Source organism: Ascaphus truei, chromosome 2 (genome assembly GCF_040206685.1).
Source record: "Ascaphus truei isolate aAscTru1 chromosome 2, aAscTru1.hap1, whole genome shotgun sequence".
Classification (NCBI taxonomy): domain Eukaryota; kingdom Metazoa; phylum Chordata; class Amphibia; order Anura; family Ascaphidae; genus Ascaphus; species Ascaphus truei.
Window position 1 is genome coordinate 446,730,293 of NC_134484.1, and position 10,413 is coordinate 446,740,705.

General features: G+C 38.5%; 1 protein-coding gene across 2 annotated transcripts in view; it reads left to right on the plus strand.

The window, feature by feature from the left end:
• The window catches only part of WDR86 (WD repeat domain 86), an 83,965-nt gene that overhangs the window by 55,691 nt on the left and 17,861 nt on the right, over positions 1-10,413 (plus strand). For both annotated transcript variants that reach the window (XM_075587902.1, XM_075587903.1), the window contains one exon: positions 5,293-5,425. In XM_075587902.1, coding sequence (XP_075444017.1) covers positions 5,293-5,425 — 133 coding nt within the window. The remainder of the gene's footprint in view (positions 1-5,292; positions 5,426-10,413) is intronic.

Below are 10,413 nucleotides of genomic sequence, written 5' to 3' on the forward strand. Positions count from 1 at the left end.
TGTCATTATGATTCGGTAAATTATTTTTCATCTTTAAAAAGTTTTTTTTTGTGAGTTTCAAATAGTTTGGTCATGTTTTACTGTCACATAAAAAGAAGCTAAGAATAGTGGGGTTCGGCTCCGGGGGACAACCAATAGTGATACAGTAAAAAAAAATTAAAAAAATACAAATATAGGGAAATATCTGTTTTAAGATAAAAACGCCTTCTTTGCTTCACTTTTGCTTTAAAGTTACCTTAATGCACAGACCCCTTTAAGATTTGGGATCTATTCACTAAACTGTAAGAATTCCGTTTTCAAGTAATAATGACGATAGTGCTCGGAAACAGCTGTCACAGTCTGCGTCAGAGACCTACTCTAAAGCTAAAGTGGGCAATGACTCTTTTTTGGTAGATTTGTTATTGGCTTTAACAATCTGTGCGATATATATACATTTGTATGTAAATGAAGAAATCTCGCTAAATGAGGTATTCACATGCTGTTGTGTGCACTGTCGTGACTTCTGATACAGGAATTAACAGAATTTTGCAGTTTTTTATCACCTACTTTGGGCATATAACTGGAGAAGATATTTAAGAATAGTACAAATATTGCAGAGAAGAGGCTAAAGGAAGGTGCACAGTCTAACAAGTGACCAAATATAACAAATCTCAAGTTAATAGATCATATGTTTGTATCCCCCTTCCTAAAAGGTTACTGTTATGGATATTGTAGGCTGGACCCCACCATTCACTCGGGTATTTAAGGAGGAAAGACTGTTCTAGAAAGCTAGGTTCCAGAAGCACATGTGGAGAGGAGCCTCGGGGAGAGTAGATCAGTAATGTTTCTAAAGTAATAATATTATAGAATTTTGTAGAAAGGGACAGTGCCCATTAAGTTAGTAACCCCCTAAAGAAGGAATGGAGTCGTGAATAAGTAATGAAAAGGAATATGGCACGCCATAGAGGGCCTCAGGAAAGAGGGCTCCCAGGTGCCTGCGGATCTGCTCTAACCGTGGATCAGCGCTTCTATTGCTCATCAGTCTGGATGGAAGGGGAAGTTCCCAAACAGGCAAAGGGTATTGGTTCCACTAAGAAAAGACCCATCAGTGATCCCATAGGGGCCCTGAGTAATCGAATTAACACTGATGATAGTTCCAAAGCAACAAGGGGGGACAGGTCCCACATTTATTCAGATCAACTGAGTCAAAGTTAATTTGTGTGTTAAGAGTGGGCACTGATGTCAGAACTGTATTCATGTATGTCTTCTATAAAATACAGTGCAACATTATTAATGTGTATGAGCGGTCCATGTACTACAGAAGCATGGCACCCATTATTCTACAAAATTACTACCTCTTTGCCCAGGCACTGAGTACAGCCCATGAGTCAAGGTAACCCATGGGAAGTAGCCATATATAGCTCACCGATCTAATCTCCTCAGAAGCCGGGCAGGGAGGATGACATGTTTCATAGGTAAAGCTAGGTGATTTGATTTTGTAAAATGCTGACATTTGAAATACTGCATGTACTTTTATTTTCATTTAATTTGGGGGCTGTTATTGTTGATTTGAACACACCATTAAATTAAGGTTATAATTTGACCAACATTTTCAGGTTAAGATATCCCAAATTATTAGTAAAATCCACGCTCCTGACTTTTTTTTGTTTGTTTTTAAGTCACCAGCCACCAGTTTCCATCTTTTCCCAATATTACTCTCATTAATTCAGTTTGATGAGCCGTCACCATTGAGGGATTTTCCTTGCCTTAAATGTTTGAACTAGGAGATATGACACCATTTCTTTCTGAACACTGGTTGTAAACGATTTTTATGGTGTCGTGCATTTGCATATATAATTGTATAATACGGCGAGAATAGATATTTTTCCCCCCTGTATGTCTACGATCCCTTCCATTATCGGATGAACTTGCCCTGATCTTATTGCAGTGAAGAGACCCATGGTACATTTATTCTCCTTTAAAATAGAGTTTTTCAAAGCTGTGTATTTGATTACTATTTCCATGTTGAATTAGTTGATTTGCTGTACTTTCTATGCAGTTTCTGTGGGTTAGGATTACATGTCTCACTGATGTCTCCTTCTGTTGGTGATAAACATTCTCTCTTCAGTATCATCATTCTGATTCTTGTACGTTTGTATAAATCAGTGGTTCTTAAGTCTGTGCTTGGGACTGTGGAACACCATAGCTGTGACCAATGGATTATTCCTAAAATTTTGTATGATGCATGGACTCCCATCACTGAGAACCAGTGGTGTAAATTAGAGATGTGATACAACTCTGTTTGTGAATGTTGTGCAGCTCTATTAAAAAAAATTCATACGCTGGTAAAAAGTTTGTGTAAACTTTTGGTGAACTTCAGTAGGTCATAATATCTTCCTCTGCATTCTTCGCTTTTATCGAATTTCACTAAGTACTGTATAGTCTGGAAAATTGTAAAATATTGCAAAGCATGTGGGAAAAATGCCAAACTTTTGTGAAATTCTCCAAATATCCCAAAAGTTGTGGGCACAGTTTTGAGATTTTTTTTTAGCGTTTTTGACCTTTTTTGTGACAGTGTTCAAATGTTTTGCCCATCTATAGTGGAAATGAAAGCTCACATAGAGATTTTGAGACAATAAACAGATATACGAATTGCAAGATAGAAAATTGCTACAGTATTTAGGCTTGGTTTTAATTTATGGGTTACTTTTTAAACATTCTTTAACCTACAGTAAATTGTAGAGCAACATCCTTCCAAAGTTGTCAATATTTATTATATGTTCTAGGATCTAGGTACTGTAACACTAAAGGGACATTTATAGAAATTGTCATTTAAAATTGCATATATTATTACACAAATAGATTCATCTATTTCAGAATATCTCTGTGTATACTTTCTAGTCTCTCCCCATAAAAATAATATCTGCAAAATCTGTTTGAATAACAATATGAGTTACGTGTGATTAACCTATTGATTGCCAGATGGACCCTCAAAGTATATGCATTGTGGGTTCCTCTGCACTCAATGGGTAGTTAACTAGGTTCTTTAGCTAGTAAAGTAGAGTATGCCTAGACAAGAGCAGAAAATGATGGCCAGCAATTATTTTGTGTACAGTTGTTTATTTTATGTATTAAGTGAGTGTATTAGGCAATGTAATTGTAGCATTGTGATGATTTCTGTTAGAAGGTTTGATACCAATGTTGGAAATGAATTATGATTACACACAGTCTGTAGGTTACTGTGGAGGCGGAATCATAGTGCTGTACCTGCAGAAGAGAGGCACGATAGCATCTGCAATGCTGTACAGGCATACCCCGATTTAAGTACACTCACTTTAAGTACACTCGCGAGTAAGTACATATCGCCCAATAGGCAAACGGCAGCTTGCGCATGCACCTGTCAGCACGTCCTGAACAGCAATACCGGCTCCCTACCTGTACCGAAGCTGTGCGCAAGCGGGGAGAGTATAGAGCCTGTTACAAATGCGTTATTTACATCAGTTATACACGTATAGGACGATTGCAGTACAGTACATGCATCGCTAAGTGGGAAAAAGGTAGTGCTTCACTTTAAGTACATTTTCTCTTTAGAGAAGAAAGTGGTGGAGCACTGCTGAAAAAATGAAAGGGCTGGAGGCTGCTTGCAAATTAAAAAATGCTTTAATTTATGGCATTAGTAGACCGGGCTACAAATAAGGTACCTCTGACGCGTTTCGCGCTATAGGAGCGCTTTATCAAAGACTCTTTGATAAAGCGCTCCTATAGCGCGAAACGCGTCAGAGGTACCTTATTTGTAGCCTGGTCTACTAATACCATAAATTAAAGCATTTTTTTAACTTGTAAGCAGCCTCCAGCCCTTTCATTTTTTCAGCAGTGCTCCACCACTTTCTTCTCTACTTGGATTCATCATATCGGAAGGAGGCACGCTACACCTGTCCAGGAAGGTTTCGTGAGTTATTCATTTCTGTGATTGCAGTTCTACAATTCATGTCATTATTATGTCTCATGCCTATGGGTTGAGGGGTGCTGTCCCATAAGTGGGTGTGGGGTGTGCTCTCTTCAGTGAGTGTACATTTCACACACCCACTGTGGTGCCTGCATACCACTCTTTATATTACCCTATCATATGGCCATCAAGTGAGCACTCAATGCCTAAATATACTGCATAAGAAGTTAACTCTTGCCTGGACTCCTATGCTATATTGCACAATACTGCAGAGACATTTGTAGCACCTACAGGGATTTATTTCCCATACCTGCTATACATTTTCTCTTTACATACATGCTCTGGTCCCATTGCGTAAATTAATGTGGGGTATGCCTGTATTTTGTTCTTGCACTGGACATATTATAAAAAGCTCTACCTTTATTAAACAGTGGGAAATGGCCCGTTAGGCTACATTTTAGGATGATTTAAGTAATATTTGTGCTGTACAACTGGGGGGAGAGATTTGTAATTCAAAAGAAAGTGGCATTTTTTGCAAATAAAAAGTAGTGGTACCGTGGGTATAAGAGTGGGCATGACAATAAAGTAGTGGTCCCGGACTCTAGCCTTGACCTGGTCCCTGGCAGACTTGTTGAGGGTTGATGCTGCCAACGTTGTTAAGCGAGTGTGCTCATCGACGAGTTAGAACTCCTGCAGTTAGCTGCTTGGCCATTACTACACCAGTCCCAGGACAAGTGCTCCCTCCCACCCCCCGCCCCCCGCCCCCCACCCCCCACGTGGGTCTTTCCGTGCAAAACATTAGTGCTTTACTATATTATTACTGCGTATAATATATACAGTAGTAACAAGGTATCCATATTTTGAACACCAGGGTCAGCTTATCCTCTTGCTGCTTTGCACTGCTGAATAATATTGTTATACATGTTTGGGTTATAAATATCACTGGCTTTATGGTTACTAATTTAATAGATGTCTACACATTTTAATGTGCAATATTTAAGAATACTGTGCTACATTTGTTAATACATCAATTTGGCCCCAAAAGACACGGGTGTAGTAGTTTTCCCTCCCCCACCCAGCTCTGGAAACTGCATTGGAGCACAGTTATTATGATTATAGAAATATGCTTGTACTTAACATATACGGCCTTATTTTGGAAAGTTGAATGCAATCTTCTTTTTGAGAATAAACACGTATTTTGCTTTACAAGTTGTGTTATTTTGCCTGGTATTACCTTCACTTTTTTGTATTTAACTCCTGCCCCCTTTCACCCCCCCCCCCCCAAATGGCGATGCTCTCAGCTCTCCAAAACCATCACCATATTAACATGAGGCGTCACTGTGTCCTGTTATCTTTTTCTCTTCCAGCTGGTGGGCCGACACTTGTATTCGGGAAGCGTGGACAGGACCGCGAAGTGCTGGTTAGATACCGGTGAATGCGCCCGGACATACAAGGCTCACAAGCACAGCGTTAGCACTTTGAAATATCACGATGGAATCTGTAAGTTACATGCTCCCTAAAGTACAGATAATTATTTTTCTTTTTTACACGAACGGTTAGTCCGCTAACAATGTACATGTAAAAAATATTGAAATCATTTCAAGTTGTGCAGAAAGGATTCGAGTTGACTGATAAAGTAGAAACTTTCCCTTGTTTACTGTTTAAAACACAAGATGTTTTGACCCCTAATGGCCATTCTGTTGACATGACCAACAAGAGAAATGGATGTTTGTTCATTAATGATTCAGGCCCTTCCCGGACCCATTGGCAGATACTGTACATGTTATAGGGAATATTCTCTAGCAGCCAAGCAGCTCACCAGGCTGTTTTTGGCTGAAATTCCTATTCACGTCAACTGGGGATTTTGGTCCAATCACCTCCCTCGGTGGATAGAAAATAAGCCCCTGGGTTAATGACTTTTCTTTTAGTCATTAACTTTTCTTCATATGTTGGCTACAATATTGTGTGGATAGTAAAATACTTGACTTTTTTTCCTGCTTTCATGGGATTGCAGAGTATGTTTTCGGGACATAAAGTATCTCCCCCTTCTCTTCCTTCTCCTGAGAGAGAGCTAACGTTTATGGAAGCAACTTGCATTATTAAGTTGTTTACCAAGTGTTTTTATTTGTGATCTAATTTAGACTATCCCTTTAGGAGGAATTATGTATGTATGTATGTATGTATGTATGTATTAATATCTTTATTTATTAAACGGAAATAACCACATTAGTCCAGTTGCGATAGTGCAAAATAAATGAGTACTTCAGTATTAGGTTTAGTATTATTACTTGACCTGAGGTATTGAGGAAAACTCTCGAAAGCTTGTCTAACTATATCAATTGTTTGTCCAGTATTAGGTGATACCTTTTTTTATTTGAACTACTCGTTTATTGTGCTCTATCTTTATTTATATTGCACCATTCATGTACATAGCATTTCACAGCAGTAATACACATGATAATCATATAAATAACAAATAATACAGCTCAACCCCGTTATAGCGCGATCCTCTACAACGCGGAGCCGCTTATAACACGGTCTCAGCGTGGCTCCCGATTTAAAAACATTTCCAAGGTTTTTTTTTTTTTTTAAACATTCAATGCTTTATTGACTTACTCGGCATCTCTCCTCTCCCTGCTTCATCAGGCTGCATCCATGCTTACGTACGCTTTTGAGCACAGAGAGGAGGGTCACATGACAGTAAATACATTTTTTATAATACACTTGCAGGAATCGAACCCATGACATTTCATATGGTAGTACAATTCTCTAGCTACTACTCCACAGGGTTGGTTAGAATCTCACTCTAATTATTATTTTATTTATTTTATAATTTTATAAATTATTATATAAATTAATAATTTATCAATTATACCATACCATGCAGGAATTTAACCCACGACCCTTCATATGCTAGTACAATTCTCTAGCTGCTACGTCACAGGGTTGGTGAGATTAATTGGATTCTATTAACAAACGTAACATCTGCAGTAGCAATGCAGTGTAGTAGATGTTAAGTTTCTTAATAGAGTGAGATTATGTACAATAAGCATTATGTATAAGTCCATTGTTTTATTAAGATATTTCACCACGCATATAAATTGAGACATGCATCTTATTTTAGGTTATTTCACCAATTGTGCAATTACTAAAGAGCATTATACATGAGGCGTGTGCCGTAGTGCGTGTGACAGGGTTCTTGTGCTGTAAACAAGCCCACTCCCCAGCTGTTGACAGAATACAGTAGGAGTTATAGATGACTGAAATTAGGTTCATACAATAGTGAGGGAAGATAACTGGGTGAGTTTGTAGAAAACAGGGTTCTTTGATTGCACTGTTCATGGTAAAGAGCACCAGTGGTTACAGAGTCCTTTAATCAAGGAAGAAAAGCCTTTGAACAAGGAGAGCTATGTACAGTATGAAGATGTGTATTATTATTATTTTTTTAACTTTCAAAAAAGGTGAACAATTTGAAAACAGCTAACTCCAACTTTGTAGGCAAAAAAAACAGGCAAGATTGGCAAAGTTCAAGTGAAATTTGACACTTTCATTCAATCTTTGACGATATTCGCCAGTTACATTTGAATATGTCAGAGAATCTATAGTCAAACAACATCCGGTAATAGACTTTTGAGAGAGATATGTGCTAATTTATATCATTTCAATTTATTTAGCGTACTTCAATTTGCTTATTTCCAAGGTATAGTCCAATAGGATATGGTGCTCGGACTCGGTATAGGCTCTGAGTTAATAATTATATACTATAAACCGCATAATGTCTGGCACTTCCTTAATAGAAAATATGGTTGATATGCAAAGGATTTTGGAAGGGGGAATCATGCCGAATGGAGTCCAAACTGGCCACCATACAATGTAGCGTAATAAATATCTTCCATAATATACCAACTGAAAACCTTAAGCTTAGGACAGGAATATATTAATTAGAACAGGGAGCTCGGTGGTGCCGTTGTGCGTCCTTGTAATCAGCTGGGAAGTTCTGAGGTGTGTGACGTCCGCTGAAGGTGAGATCCAAGAAAATGAAGTGACATTCGGAGCGCTACGATCGGAGTAAAAAAAGAAATGAGATGAAGAGGTGACTCCAATAAAAAATTAATTTATTAACTCACATGGATTTGATGGGGTAAAAAAACGCACCAACGCGTTTCGCGCAACCACACTTTATTAAGGTGTTTCCCAGGTATCTCAGGTATATTTGGAATTGTGTTCACAGGTATCGCTTCACATTGGGTATACCTGACTCTATTTGAAGGTAGAGAAGCCAATGGGTACTTGACTAAATAGATCTCTCCCTCCTCTCCTCCCCCCTCGCTTTCTTCCCCTCTCTTCTCTTTTTTTTTTTCTCCTCCATTCCTCTTTTGCATTTCCCCCCTTATCTCCTGCAAAAGCCCTATGTTAGTGTCGGGAGTACAAATGCCAAATTTGGAACTAAACAGTGGAAATTCTTTACTTCCTAAGAGACATTTCTAAGAGACATTTCTCCTGGTTCATGAACTTAGGGGAAAGGTTTGCACATCTCTATTGTTTAGTTATACATATTATTATTGGTGTCTGAGACACACGCCCATAGCCATAAAAGTGTGCTGAGCTTTAGCACCCTTTCTCTCACCTTTATGATTAATGGGAGTAAAGGTGCGCTGAAGCTTAGCACCCTTTTGGGGATCTGGGCAACATAGATAAAGTGACTTTCCCAAAAATGTGTAACAATAATTAAAAAAAAACAACACAAAAAACACATTGCAGAATTGCATAGGGTGCTTGGTAGCCACCAATAGCCTGCAAATTGGTACTTAAATATGAATAAACGACTCTCAGGGTGGTCCATCAATTGTATACAAATTGCCACTAAGTTAGGCAACGATTTACAGGCTCCTGCTTATTTTTACCTATATTTGACTTGTCCAAATTCACCTGCTTCAAAGATAGGGAGATTATAGTTAGAGCACTGCTTCCTCCATAGCAAACAACGTGTTGAGAAGCAGAAATTACTCCAGCAGCACTTACAGTACTGACACATTCTAATAAACCTGAAACGCATCAAGCCTGGTCAGTACTGTTGACATACTAAAGGTTCAACACCTCATGTAAACACTGACAACCTATAGTATTAAACACCAGTTTGTTCTTTGCTCTCAAATGCTTTTAACCAATCACTCCTATTGGCATTGTACAGTAGCTAAAACGTTGTTTCGTAAGCAGTGTGATTTCAAGAAAATTCCTTAAATACGGTATGATGTACAGAGGGGCCCTGCTCATACGGCGGGTTCCGTTCCATGGCGCCGCTGCAAAGCAAAAAACCCCAAAAAGCAGAACCGGCGATTTTCGGCGTCTTCTACCCTTCTGTGCATGCACAGATTTGAAGTCCCCCCTGTTATGCGCATGCGCAAACTCTGCCGCTCCTTCTGCGCATGCGCGAACGTGGCCGCCCCCTTCTGCGCATGTGCAGACATGGCGGCCCCCTTCTCGGTACCGCCGAGAAGCGGGGCCCTATTGTATTAGTAAGCTATTTGGCATATGTTTGTTGATTTGGTTACTTATGCATTTCTATTATTAACCAAAGATAAGATATGTTGATTTTGGGGGTGTTGAAGTCATTTACTGTGTACACAAATCCCAACTGCAGCACATATTAGATGGATTTGCAGTAGAACTTTAATGAATGAAATTATCCTTATCCTTCACTTATTTAATATTCATCATAGTAATGATTTCATTGTAAACTGGACTTATGGATTGTTATATTCGGTGGACTCATTCCACATAACAAAGCAGAGAATCATTAAATATATACTTGTTTTTTTCTTTGTCAGTCATTTAATTTTTGTTACGTTATTATGGAGGCACAAAAATATGGCGCAGAATGATCAAAAGGTAGTAACATTTCCGAAAGTCGAAGAGTTATTGAGATGGTATAATAATATGTCATTGATCAGCACTCCCCCATTCCAGATGAAAAGGAAACTGTGCTCAGTCTTCTTTAATATTTATTCTTCTATGTACTCAGCACTGTGCAAAATGAAATACACATTGTATTAAAGCAGCAATATTAAATTCCCCCCCCTTTTTTTTCTTATTTGTAGATGTACAATGTATAATTGTACTTACCCAAGATGGCAATCATTTGGTTTTCCTGTTATAAATCTGTCAAAATCCTGATTGTGTGACTAACATAATGGCCGCCGTCTAACTTTGTGCTGCAGTCTGTAAAATGTTGCAGCTGATATGTAACATTATGTTACTAAGTGTAACACAATATTGTTACAGCTTTCAGAGCAATAGACAGTCTGCTGTTTGGAACATAACAACAGATCTGTTTGTGATACTTTGTTGTCAAAAGGGCAGAGCTCAAAAAGGTGCATGCCAGAGCCTGTTTCAAAAGAGGAAGTGGATGTGACTTTCTAAATGGTTGCTCTAGCAATCAAAAGGTTTATCAGAACATAAAAAAAATCCTTAAAAATGGCAATAGGGTT